The sequence below is a fragment of the Catharus ustulatus genome, chromosome 3 (assembly GCF_009819885.2).
Source record: "Catharus ustulatus isolate bCatUst1 chromosome 3, bCatUst1.pri.v2, whole genome shotgun sequence".
In the NCBI taxonomy this organism is placed as follows: domain Eukaryota; kingdom Metazoa; phylum Chordata; class Aves; order Passeriformes; family Turdidae; genus Catharus; species Catharus ustulatus.
This window is the reverse complement of record NC_046223.1, coordinates 114,230,254-114,243,406: the sequence shown is the minus strand read 5'-3', so window position 1 is coordinate 114,243,406 and position 13,153 is coordinate 114,230,254. Positions and strand designations below refer to the sequence as shown.

General features: G+C 44.1%; 1 protein-coding gene across 4 annotated transcripts in view; it reads left to right on the top strand.

Annotated features, from left to right (window-relative positions):
- Positions 1 to 12,743, top strand: part of RUNX2 (RUNX family transcription factor 2) — a 156,027-nt gene extending 143,284 nt beyond the window's left edge. For 3 of the 4 annotated variants that reach the window (XM_033056185.1, XM_033056182.1, XM_033056180.1), the window contains one exon: positions 11,926 to 12,743. In XM_033056185.1, the coding sequence (XP_032912076.1) occupies positions 11,926 to 12,605 (680 nt within the window). In that variant the 3' untranslated portion in view covers positions 12,606 to 12,743. The remainder of the gene's footprint in view (positions 1 to 11,925) is intronic. The other variant, XM_033056181.1, reaches the window with a different exon arrangement.
- The last annotated feature ends 410 nt before the right edge of the window (positions 12,744 to 13,153 follow it).

Below are 13,153 nucleotides of genomic sequence, written 5' to 3'. Positions count from 1 at the left end.
CCAGGCAGAACTAAAATATCCCTGCTGGAGTGCGGTCCCATGAGGACAGTGTTATGTCTTACCAGAAACAAAGAGAAGAGCACATTTCCAGTCTCAAAGACTTCTCTGTCCCATTAAGGAAAGCTTCAGACTACAATTAGAAAAAAAACAAGAAAAAGAGACATAGCCACAGCGTGCCAGTTTGCATCCAAATGCAGCCTAGAAAAAGCAGTTGTGCTCCCAGGAGAGGGTTGCTCGCACCCTCTTAGACTGGTGGCTCAAGCCACCTCACTCAGGAGGGTGGGAATGTGACCCTGGAGGGAGATCATCCCTCCCCCAAACCCAGAGCCACTGGGTAAATATTGACTCAGAGCAAGGAGTGGCTGAATCACTCCTTCCTGTCCTAAGAAGGTGTTTCCCTCCGCCCAGCGAGTGAACAAGCCCACCCTGCACTGCCCAAAATATCAGAGAGGAGTTGGTGTCCATGGTGATCAAATGGGCTCAGACAGACAGAGCACCTCTGTTTGGGCAGGACTGACGTGTTTGTTTGCTCTCAGAGTGGGCAAACGCCTCCCCCATTTAGTTATTCAGGAGGACACATGGTGGCAATGATGGATAAATGGAGGGTTGAGGAACTTGGAACCTTCTGGTGCAGCTCTTCTGTTGTTATCACATGCAACACCCCTCAAATTCTCTGACTGCTGTTCCACTGGTTTCATATACCAGTTAATGGTACAGCAAGGGCTTGTGTTCATTAAACCTCTACCCCAAGATGCACTGAAGTAACAGTGAACTTGTAGAAAGGGGTAGGAAAAAGTCCAACTGTCTCAGTTGTCCGGTTGTTTCCAGCTCAGGATTCAACCTGGGTTGGGTGGTTTGGATCATAACTCTAAATCTCTTCAATTCATAATCTAAGGGTGTTAAAGTAAAGCCCTGTGAAGACCTGGGAGCCAAATGGTGACCACTGGCTGTAGCTGTGAGTGGGTGTCATGAACTTTTGGGTGGCTCCTAGCTTGTGTAATCCAACTGGATACAAGGGAAGGCTGAGTTCATTGTTGCAAGCACAGGTCTGGATTTCATTTCATGTCTGCTACAGATTTCCTAACTGGGTCACCATGCTAGCCTGGAACACAGGCATGATATGTTCCTCCTCCACTGAGAAGTTACAGAGTTCAGGATTTGATGGTTTAAAAACTGCTTGATGATCTCCCAGAAAAAGGATGTGTAAGAAAAAGCATATGCTATGGATCTCTTTATATACGCTACGTTACCAAAAGTGTTGTATTTATGTATTTCAAAACTGGGCACTGGGTTACATTTTCATTCCCCAGTACAAAGGCAAATACATTCCAAACAAAGCAATGTTGTTTCAACAAAGCAAGGGTTGAAATCTCTCCAGGGCTTCATTCTGTCTCATTTAGATCGGGCATAAGATCTTAAAGCAGAGTTTAGTGGTCGGCCGATCATGCTCCTCTGGGAAATGACAGAGTGGTAATTCAAAAGGGGTAGTGAAGTACAGCATTGTCTTGGTCTGCAGGACTGTTCTTCAATAAAACCAGCGTCTCACCCGGCTTACAGGAGAACATTTTGTTCCAAAGGAGCTGTGGCTCTTCAATAAACAAAAGAATTCACCTCCGGCTAGACTTGGGTGTAAAATGAAAATGTTATTGGAGACAAAATGTCTTTGTGAAGACAGCATTTCCATGATGCCTGCCACAATTGCCTGGGCATATCGAGCAGTTGAAGTGAAAGAGGATAAAAGGTACATCTCCAAGGCATTGACTCCATGGGCGTTTAAAACTTCTTTCAGGCTTGGGAAGTGGTTTCAGTCCAGGCTGGGAGCCCTGAGGAGGGGATAAGCAGCCTGGGCCCTGTCTGGCCATGGGCTGACACTCACCCTTTTTGTAGTAAGGACTCAGATTTGATCACGAGTGAGTTGAATCTTTCAGGGCTTTCCTTGGAATAAACAAGTTCTCCCACATCTGACACAAGAGATTGGGAAAGCATCCCAGAGTACCTAAACACAAAAATCTATGAGATATTCCTCCTCCAGTCTGAAACTCCTGGTACACTCGGGCAAGTTCACAAACAGCAAAGGAGTTGTAGGGCCATTCAGGGAAATAATTCATGTCCAGACTGGCATAACTCAGGTGTTCAGATATGGCTGTCTCCCACCCAGATTAACTCTGCAGAAAAGATATGGTCTCTGTGGTTCCTTGGTGTATGAAGATGATAAAAATCACCTCAGGCTGTGCACTTTCAGGGGATTTTTGTTACAAGATTATTTTCCTAAAAAATGGCACCATGCCTCTGGGGATGAAACATACTGGGAAATGTATGAAAATTTAATCAATTACAGGAGTTAGTTCCGACTTTTCTTGCATACTTATGGCAAGATCATTCCCTTGTCATCCTCAGATCACTGAGGGGTTCTTTATTGTACAGTCAAGGTACCCACTTTTAGCTTGACAAGCAGGTTTTGGCCTTCAAACTCTTAAGCAGAACAGCCAAGTTCATCTTGCAGAGACAGTCTTTTGTGGTGTGTTTAATCATGGCCTCCTACTCAGCCTTTATTTCACCTAAAAGTTGCTCACTGAAGAGAACCAACAACCTTGGTTCTTCTCTAGGTGGGACGGAGGATTTTCTTCACTCTTTTCCACCTTCTCTTCCATTTAAGTAATGGATTTAGCTTGAAAGATGGTACAAGATAAGGACTGCTAGACCACTGCTCTCCTGTGTAGACTCTAAGGCTTAGCAGAAGCCTTGTGCTTGGGCAGTTGGATGGTAAATACCCAGGAAAATGTAGAATGGGGAGCACAGTGTTTGAGAGAGACAAACCATCCAAAAGCACAGCATGGAAGAGGTTCAAGGTAACCCGGCCTGGATGTAGATTGTTTCATTAATCAGCCCAAGAAAAGCCATATGGTGTCTGCAAAAGAGGCCTGTCCACAGTTGGCTGGACATTGTCCTTGCTGGACTCTCTGCAGCAACCTGAAATCTCATTGACTCCTGTGAGCCAAATTTCCAGACTTGACTCACTGGCTACTAAAACCATAAGATTGCATGGTGTGTCTCATATTTTTCCTGGGAAAAAATCCAGCAGGAAAATATAACTATCTTTGGTTAATTAACATCTGAATCTGCTTTGAAGCCTTCAGAGAATATATGTTAAGAAATTAAACTAATCTCAAACCAGCAAAGAAAAATAAACCTGAAATATCTGGACCATCAAGATTTGTTTCAATAAATGTTTCTGGTTGCCTCAGCCTGAGATGCTGGAGCATGTCCAGGGTAGGACAACAGAGATGGGGAAGGGTCTGGAGCACCAGTCTGATGAGGAGCAGCTGAGGGAGCTGGGGGGACTGAGCCTGGAGAAAAGGAGGCTCAGGGAGGACCTTCTCATTCTCTACAACCATCTGGAATAGTTTGTAGTCAAATGAGTGTTGGCTTCCTCTTCCAGGTAACAAGGAGTAAGATGAGATGAAATGGCCTCAAGTTCTACCAGGGGAGGTTTAGGTTGGATATTAAGAAAAATTGCTTTACTGAAAGGGTTGTCCAACATTGGAAGATTGTCCAGGGAAGTGGTGGAATCATCATCCCTGGAAGCAAACAAAAAATGTTTAGATGTGGCCCTTGGGACATGTTTTAGTGATGGACCAGGCACTCTTGGGTTAATGGTTGGACTTGATGATCTTGGATGTCTTTTCTAACCTTAGTCATTCTATGATCCTTTGGTTTAAAGGTAAAAGATAAACATCCTGTCTACTCTCTTTTGTATCTCTTAGTACTTGCTGAATGTTATGGGATCATGGATTTATTCTAGGGCCATGTGTGGCAGGAAGTGCAACTGAGAAAGGTACAAAGGGTAGGTACACAGGTGGTTTTAGAGAAAATGCTCCTGGCTGATCAGTATCAAAAATTCCCTTCATAAATGGAAAAATTTCCTCACATACTGCAAAACTAAATGGAGAAACTCATTGCTGTAGGAGTTTATTGGCAAAACCTTGCCAAAGGATGAGAAACACAAAAAGGAAACAAAAAGAAAAAGGAAAAAATAAACAGGAAAAAGAAAAATAATAAAAAAATTATGTGATGTTTACAATGCCAATAAGACCATAATAGGGGCATTTAGAAAGACAATAGTACTTATTAGGAAAAGAAAACAAGAGTCTCAGAAGAATTACACGTGTTGGAAAAGCTGTCTGTTTCAAAACAGGAAAAACCCTTTGGTGTAGCTAATGGCCAGATCCAGAGAGGTAATTATACACAAGCTCTTTCAGCTGCAGTCCATGCAGTTGCAGTTCATTTTGAGCCTGATCTTAAATCAAATCTGTTGGCCTCCATCAAAGGTGATTGTTGATAGTGTAAATATCTGTCTTGGGCCAAAAACCTGATTCATTAATGGAACATCAGGGAAATTTCCTACAATGGACTAAGGTATAGCTGTTATTGAAGATTTTTTGATACTTCCTTGGAGACATCATTTACTGACCATTGACAGAGGCAAAATACAAGGCAGTCTGAAAAAAAGGTTCTGAACAATTATACCACTTTCTTCTTCTTCTTCCTGTTTCTTTTGGCTCTCCAGAAGTAGTTGTCAGTCTTATTTTAGTTTCAGAGGACCTAAAAAGTCTCCCAAGCCACTTTGCCATCCTCACTAAGTTGCTGAGAAGGGAACATATGTGGGTGGAGGAGATGTTCTTGTGTGGCCACGGGAGGGCTGGGCTGGCAGTCTCCTTACGCACAACAGATTTTTCTGCCGTGCCTTTTTTCTGCATTGCAAAGGGGAGGGAAAGAATCTTTCCCCAATTTAAGAAGTTGTGTTAATAGAGGCATAGGGCAAAGGAGCCATCAAAGGGCTGAATTGGCAATGCTGATTGATGGGGAAGAGGAGAGTGGCCTTTGCTCCTGGCTCCATGATGGACTTCTGTCAAGGCATTTCATTTTTCATGTGCTTCAGTCTGGCCCCCAAAAAGTGCAGCCAGTGTGGGACTCGTCTGTGCTTTGAGCACAGCAGGACAAATGTGTTAGGCAATGAGCACTGTCATGAGGAATTGCCTGCTGCCCAACAATATTACCTCTCCAACGTGCCTACCTCCTCTTTTCCCATTCCCTCCCCACACTGAGATGTCAGGGCATCCTCAGGGACTCTTCTCTTTTCAGAAATAGCAGGAGCTGCAGAGCACTTCAAAAAATCTGGCTCTGTCCCTTAGGTGTCAAAGAAGGACCTCAGGTTCCTGGCAAATCTGGTCCCAAGTGAGTGTAAAAACACACATTTTGTCAGGAAGTGAATAAAATCTCACTGAAATTAAGCCAGGGACAAAGATGAAAAAGCAGATGGCCCATGACAAACTGTGAGAACGAATTTGTTCGCATGACATGGGAATAAGTATGTACTCATAACAGACTATTACTCAAGAAATTTTGAAAGAGCACAACTCCACAGGAGTCATAATGGGATTAGTCACATAAAGCTCAGTCCAGCTAAGCCTGGTGTACTGTACCTGAAAGAAGAGAAACAGATCCCAAAACAGACCACAATTGGGAAAAAAAAGAAAAAAAGAAATAAATTCCAAAGAGATGCAGAAGTTTATGAAGTCAGAAAAACTTTTAAGTGAATTAAAATCTGTAGAGTAGGTCGTGGATTGTTGTTAGGCTGCTTAAAAAGCAAGAGGTCAGAGGAAGCAGCCTTGCTGAAATGACTTAACCACTTTGACAGCAAAGAGACAGAGTTGGGGTGTTTTTGGTGAAATGTCATGGACCCTGGAAGAGACTTTGCCACGTGCTCCATTAGAGCATTGTTCTTGCAACCTACAATTATTTGCAATTATTTTCAATTATTTGCAAAATCCCTCTAAAAATAAGCCACGAACCGGAGGAATAGGGTTGATTTGGAATACTCTGATTGATTTTTTTTTTCAAATCAATATTTTGCACAAACCTTGAACACACATATTTAATCTTGATATATAAAATAATTTGGGATTTTTCAACCTATGAAAAGAGGACTGGGTTCCTAGGACACATATGTGATTTGCTTTACATAAAAAATAATTAACAATAAGCTTGCCTAATGCTTTTATGAATTTTCTATGCATTTCTAAGCTGCTCACCCAAAAGCAAGTGTTAAGAGCTAGATTAGATTGATTAATTAAAGGCTAGACTAGAACCAAAATAATATCTAGAACCAAATTCTATTTCTGAAATCACATGTATGCAAACACCAGTCCTGGAGTGCTCACTGATGCTTCTCTTCAGACCTACTCCACTGTCATCTCTCGTGGTCTCTTCACCCAAGCTGGTGCTTAATCCCTTCTAAACTTGCTTGAAATCCTTCTAAGCTTGACTGAGTCTGGCAGTGGGAAGCAATGCCACTCCATCTGACTCAAACCTGGGCAGCACAGGAGGGCTGGCTTCAGATTCAGGTCCCCAAGATGGATTTTGTCCGTGCAAGAGCAGCACCGCCCTCAGTGACGCACATGCTGCTCTTGGGCTTTCGTTTACCACAAGCTGTTGGGACTTGAGTTTCACTTCTCACCAGAAAGCGGAGGCAGGCGTATATTTAGACTTTCTTGGGAAGCAGCTGTGAAGTGCAGGGGGAGCGCACACGCACTCACACACACAGACAGCGACAGCTTTAGAGCAGCTGCACAAACCTGAGCAGAGAGGACACAGCACAGAAACCTGATGCAGGTCACCAAAGAGGCTCATTTCCTCATCTCAATATCCTTGTCATGGAATCACAGTATCACAGGATCATAGAGCAGTTTGGGATGGAAGGAATGTTAAAGATTTTCGCATTCCAACCTCTCTGCTCATTGCAGGGACACCTTCCACCAACCCTTCCACCAGCCACATCCAGTCTGGCTTTGAACATTTCCAGGGAAAGCCCATTTTCTCTGGGCAACCTGTTCCAGTGCCTCACTACCCTCTGAGTAAAAACTTTCTTTTGGTGCTGACACTGAATCTCTCTTTAGGTTAAAATCATTCCCCCTTTTTCCTATCACTATCTTCTCTTTGTAAAAGTTGTTCTCCCTCACTTTTATAGGCCTCCTTGAAGTACTGGTTATTTAAATAAAGTACTGGCACTATTGAAATAGATTTCTTGTTCAGTCCTGACTCACTTGAAATATCATCAACTTCTCAACCACAATCTCATTCCTTGAAGAACTCTAGGGGCTTCAGGTTCTACTCATGTGCATCTTAAACCTTATCTCTGTGGTTTTGTGCTTTCCACGGGGACACACAGGCAGCATGACTCATCTGCTGTTGAGGTTTGTGAGGAAATTGGTGGTGCCAAGAGGATGGAGCCAAGCTCTAATCTGTGATGTCCAGCAATAGGACAAATGGCAATGGGCAGAAACTGATGCCCAAGAAGTTCCACCTGACCATGAGGAAGAACTTATTTCCTGGGCAGTGACCAAGCACTGGAACAGATTGTCCAAAGAGGGTGAGGAGTCTGCCTCATTGGGGATATTCCAGAAATGACCCACTGTGGTCCCTTCCAACCTGACCCAATCTGTGATTCTGTGAAATTGCTTGCTATGTCTACCTATAAAGTGAGGAATCCAGCTCACCCAGCTTCAGCCATTTAGAGGATACTCAGCCCATCTAAGGCAGTTGATTTACCGGAAGTTCTGGGAGGGGAGGGACACTTCAGAGCATGATCCTTCACCCCACTTAGGGACTTGATAGCTTGGAATGGCTTTACCCCAGAGGTGCTTCTTTCTTGACTGGAGCCAAGACGACTGCTTCATGCCAGATGCCAGATAAAGGGCTAATGTTAGATGAGCTGAATCTGTGGAAAGTCATGCTCTTGCTTTTCCCTCAAGGTTTCTTCTTCCCAGACCTTTCCCTTGTTAGTTGACAATAGACTAAGAAATCAGAGTTTGCAGCAATTTGGCTGCAAGGCAGATAAAATCAGTAGTCAAACAAAAGCAGCTTAGATAGCCAAAGCTGACTCTAAAGTTAAATACATGATCTTCTCATACAGCTGAATGCATTTAAAATAACTTTAGTGTGCCATTCTCACAGGGCAGACCATTAATCTTTTGGTAACATCTATCATCATGTGCAGGACAAGTACCAGGAAATCCCCTACTGGAGGTGCTCCTCTGGTCACTCTCATTACTGAATTACCAGCCCTATTTACAGTCCCATGAGTTTTGGACACCCTGAGATCCTATCAGAGGTGGCAGAGCAGAAGTGTTCCCTCCTATTTTCAAATAGGTAAAATAAGGATGTACAATGGCTTTCCCTTTGGGAGATCCATAGTAGATCAGGAGGGTAGAGAATGTTTTTATGCACTGGTACAATTCTCTTTTGCAATGTAGGCATTTTCAGATCATGACATCCACATCCAAGTTCACTATCCAGCATTATTGCCAGCAAAGTGATGAGGACAAATCTCTCATTCTAGCAATAAAGAGGTTCAACTTATTTATTCCACTGGATGCCTAGAAAGGCTTGGGAATTAGATAAGATGTAGACAACTATGCTGTAGACTGTGGCTGTGCATAGATAGACAAGCCAAAGGTGACTTAAGGGAATGGCATGAAGCTGTATCAGAGGAGGTTTATGTTGAATATTAGGAAAGGTTTCTTCACCCAGAGGGTGGCTGGGCACTGGAACAAGTTCCCCAGGGAAGTGGTCATGGCACCAAGCCTGGTAGATCTCAAGAAAAACTGCAATACACTCTCAGAGACATTGTGTGATTTTTTGGGTGGACCTGTAAAGGACCAGGATTTGGACTCAACAAGCATTGTAAGTCCCTTCCAACTATGGATATTCTGTGATTCTGTGACTGGAATCTCGTCTCAGTAAAGCAATCCTCCTGAAGGATGAGGCAAAGGTGCCTGTGCACTCAGTATAAAAGAAGTGACTCTTGAGGCTGCTCAGAGAGATGCCTCTTATGTGTCTGAGCCTTAATTTAGGAGACTTTCCCTCTAGACACAACATGGAAAATTCAGGAACCTCCAAGGAATTTCATCACCAAGCACTTTTAGTTCAGGTGTTTAGATGAAGCTGATCCCAACCCATGTTTTCTGAGCTCTGGATTCACTTCCCCAAGTGGTCATATAAATTTTCTTCTAAGCTAAAACTTGCCTTGTCTTTGCGTGTGGGACTAGGCTACAGCATCCACCCAGCTTCTGTAGACTGGGTGTACTGGGAGCTGCTGAATCACCAGGAACAGGTGGGCTGATATCTTTAGGGAAGGTAACTATACTTGTCTGAGCACTCTGAGTTCATCATCTCTCTTCTCTGCAGGCATCCATCCAACCCCACTTAGCTCCAGCTCTGTCTTGATGTGGATTGAACACCCCCAGCAGTGATAGTACACCTGGATGTGCCAGTTAAGCCTCTTTCTGTAAGAGCTGTACAAAAAATGTGGAACTAACCAAGCACTAAAGTTGTGATGAGTTGCAATGAGATTAAAAAAAAAAAAAAAGAACAGCATTAGAGAGGAAGGAAATAAAGAGAATCATCCTGTTGTATCTGATACACAGCAGAAGTTGCTTACTCCACACTTCATCCTACTCAGAACTCCCATATAACTGGGCTTTCTCAAACAGATCCCAGCAATTTTGGCCTTGGAGAAAAAAAATTGATGCTGCTTTGGTAGGGTTTGTGACTAGGCAGCCTGCAGAGATCCCTCCCAGCCTCAGTGATGCTGTGATTCTGCAGTCTTTGGATGCTGAGCAGCTGGGCCAGACCCATCCCAACCATCAGTCACTCTGGGTTCTGTGATCTGAGCATTGCAACAGCTCCCACATGTCCTGGATACACAAGGATCTGTGTGCAGGTGTCCAGACACCCATGTGGAATTTCTTAGATGGAAGTATAGGAGCCTGATCAAGCTGAGCAAGTTGTGCTTAAAGGCTGCATGGCATAAATAAATCTTAAAGGGGATTAGGGGAATGACAAAGCTGTGGCTTCTGATATAGAAACCACACTGTTTGGAAAGGTTTCAGCTAAATGGAAGAGCCTTTGGTGTCCAGATTTTTGCCTCTATTTTTGTCTATATAAGTTGTATATTAACTCCAGTATCTCTGACTATTTCAGAATCATTTGTGACAGTTATTTGCCACAGTGCTAAACCAGATAACATCAAGGTTTGTCGAGCTTCCTCTACTCTCTAATGTATGGAAAAACATTACATTTAATTTGGTTTGCTCAGGCAGTGTGGACAGGGATTAGCCACGCTATATATGGACCATAAACACTGTTCTGGTTAACACCACGGGGCAGCCAAACCTGAAACTTTCATCTCAGTCCTTGCAAACTCTGGTGGTTTGGATGGAAAAGGAACCTGTAGTTGAGCTGTGCTTTATTTTTGTTTTTGTTTTGAAAAACCAAAGGCAAATCAATAGAACTTTGGAAGATCGAAATCCAGCATCCTCAACCCACCTCCAGTGCACAGGGGTCGAGTGCCTTTGTAGGCAGGGACTTTGTGTTGGGAAGAAAGCCAATACACAAAGGAAGGAAACCATTTCAAGGAACCTGCAGTAACTCTCCATAAAAATCTCAGGAACATAAAGGCAGACTCAATTTTGTGTCATAATCCTCTCCAAGCAACATGTGTGTCTGGTTAAGAGCAACATAGTAGACCCATGTGGGACAAAGATGGACTTTTTTCTGGCTGCATGTTCAGCTGATTTGGTATTAGGAATGACAGGGAAAAACCTTTGCTTTTGAGTCAGAATTTCAGTTTGCTATCTGGAATACCAAAGCAGCCAGTAATGAAAATGGATTTCTCACATCAGATTTTTTAGATGCCAGAAATAATAATAACATAGTGTTAACACCTCAGTACTTGGCTTTCTCTAGGTTGTTTTAACTTAGATAAATTTATTAATCTGTGTCTTTGTATCCACAGCAGTGCCTTAAAATTTTCAGTTAATTGCAGCAAAAGTTGTTCTAAAATCCATCTGTCTTACACTGTCCACTCCTGTAGCATCTCACCACCTTTTGTATAATGTTTCCCAATGCTAAAATAAAGATGTACAGAATGATATAGTAATTCCACCTAAGAAAATGTTTGAAGCTGCTGAAAAGGTAAAATTTCTAATTCTATTTCTGGCTTTCAGCATGATTGTGAAAACAGCCTTACCACACGGTATTTAACAACTGGGCACAGTGGGTACAGCACCTTAGACCATCATGTGGCTCTCCAAGCTTCTTTATATGGTCCAGAGGCTGCTCTTTCTTCCTATGCTGTATCTGATGGACTCAGTCCAAGCAAGAATGACCTTAATGGACATCAGATGAGATCCAGGGCACAAATGTCAGGCTGGGATGCACAGTGTCAACAATTTCTTTCTGTCTCCTTTTTTGATTTTCATATCTGAAGTTGCTGAAGGGATCTAGGCAGGGATATATATCAAATTTTGATTGTGTGAACTCTGCCATGTTTCCACACATTAAAAAAAAAAATTGAAGAGTCTAAGCCGCCAGGTAGCTCTTATTGTGTCTGGTGTTTAGTTGTCTGTTCAAACCAAAACACTGAAAACTAGGACCCTCTGTATAGCAGCAATTTAGCTCTGGCAGAAGCTGTCCAGCCCTCCCATCTACACAGGACATCTGAGTCACTTAGAACATTACCATGGTTCCATGGCTGGCCAGGAAAACAAGTAGGTAATTCACCAGCTTGTTCATAGCTATGAGATGCCAGCCAGAAAAATGTTCAGGCCTGTCCACAGGCTTTATGAAGAATGAGAGTGGAAAGATAATTTACTTTTATAATATTTAGTTCATGCTTACCCACAATAGGCTCTTGTCTTAAATTACATCTGTTCTTTTCTAATGGGCCTACAGAGAGTATCACTGCAAGCTGGTGAAATTTCCCCTTTTATCAAAGAAGGATTGGTCCCATGGAGGGGACAGCAGGCAACTGTCTGTATGTAAGTTCATGTGTGAGTCAAGGCTCATGGTGTATCTTCCTTGCAGATTCAGATCCTTGCACTCCTGATGCTCCACCTGCTGCCACTTCACCACCAACTTCTGAAGATCCTGGACCTTTCACAGCTCCAGCATCACCCTCCTGTTCCTCTGACACCGGTACTGCATCATTTTCACCGCCATTACCCGCATGTGTTGCAGCCTTACATCCAAAACCACCTCCTATTTCACCATCAACATCCACTTCTGCTGCCACTGTTCACCCTGGACTTCCTTCTCTTCCTGCCCCACCTGCCTCTACTCCATCCCTGCACCCTGGGATTTACCTGCCAGTTGTCCCACCCAGTGGTGCCACCCACCTCATCAACTGGCTGCCCTTCCTCGCCTCGGCAACGCTCGCCACCATTCAAGGCAAGGAGGAGGACCAGCCACCCATAAGCACAGGCTCCCTGGAAGGCATGAAGCCCTGCAGCAGCCCAGCCCCACTCCCCTCCCAAGAGGAAAATCTGCAGGCAGCCCCCATGGGAAGCAGCGCTCAGGGAGCTGCGTCCCCTCCTCCAGCTACCCAGGCGCTGCCCGCGGGCTCCGAGGCGTCAGCGAACGTGAGCGACATCCTGGCCGAGCTGCGGACCATGAACAGCCACCTCTCCACCATTGCCCGAGCCCTGACCCAGCTGGCATCGTCCCTGGCACCCCAGCAGGATGCTGGTGGCACCCCACCTCCTTAGTGCCAGGTTTCACTGGGAATGGTGCTGACCAGAGGAAAGGGACCCTCCCCAAACCTGCCCACACCACTGGAGCAGATTCGCTGTGGCCACAGGCACCAACCACGTCTCCCCAGTGGGTTTTTCTGTTTGTTTGTTTGTTTGCCCCTTGTAAATGGCTGCACATATTAAAAAATAGTTTTGTGGTCTTGTTAATAAAATTGTTTATGTTTCTCGCGTTCCTTTCAGATGCGCTCGCTCCCCTCCTCTCACCCATTCACCACATGAGCACTGGTAGGAGCCGGTGAGGTCTCACTCAGAAAATGCTGGGAATCTGAAGTGGTGAGAAGTTACCCACGAGAAAATGCTCGAGGAGATGACAAAACCACTCTGGCCAATGTGGGGGGACACAGAAAGGAAAGGACACAATGAAACTCTGAAAAATTTCCATGTTTATCCCCATCTATGTTGAATGGCACAGCTCTGTTGAAATTGGAGCCCTTCCCAGTGCACTAAATCTCAGGGGGAATTGTAAGTACCAGCACAGGTACAAGCCATGATAAATTGTTCAG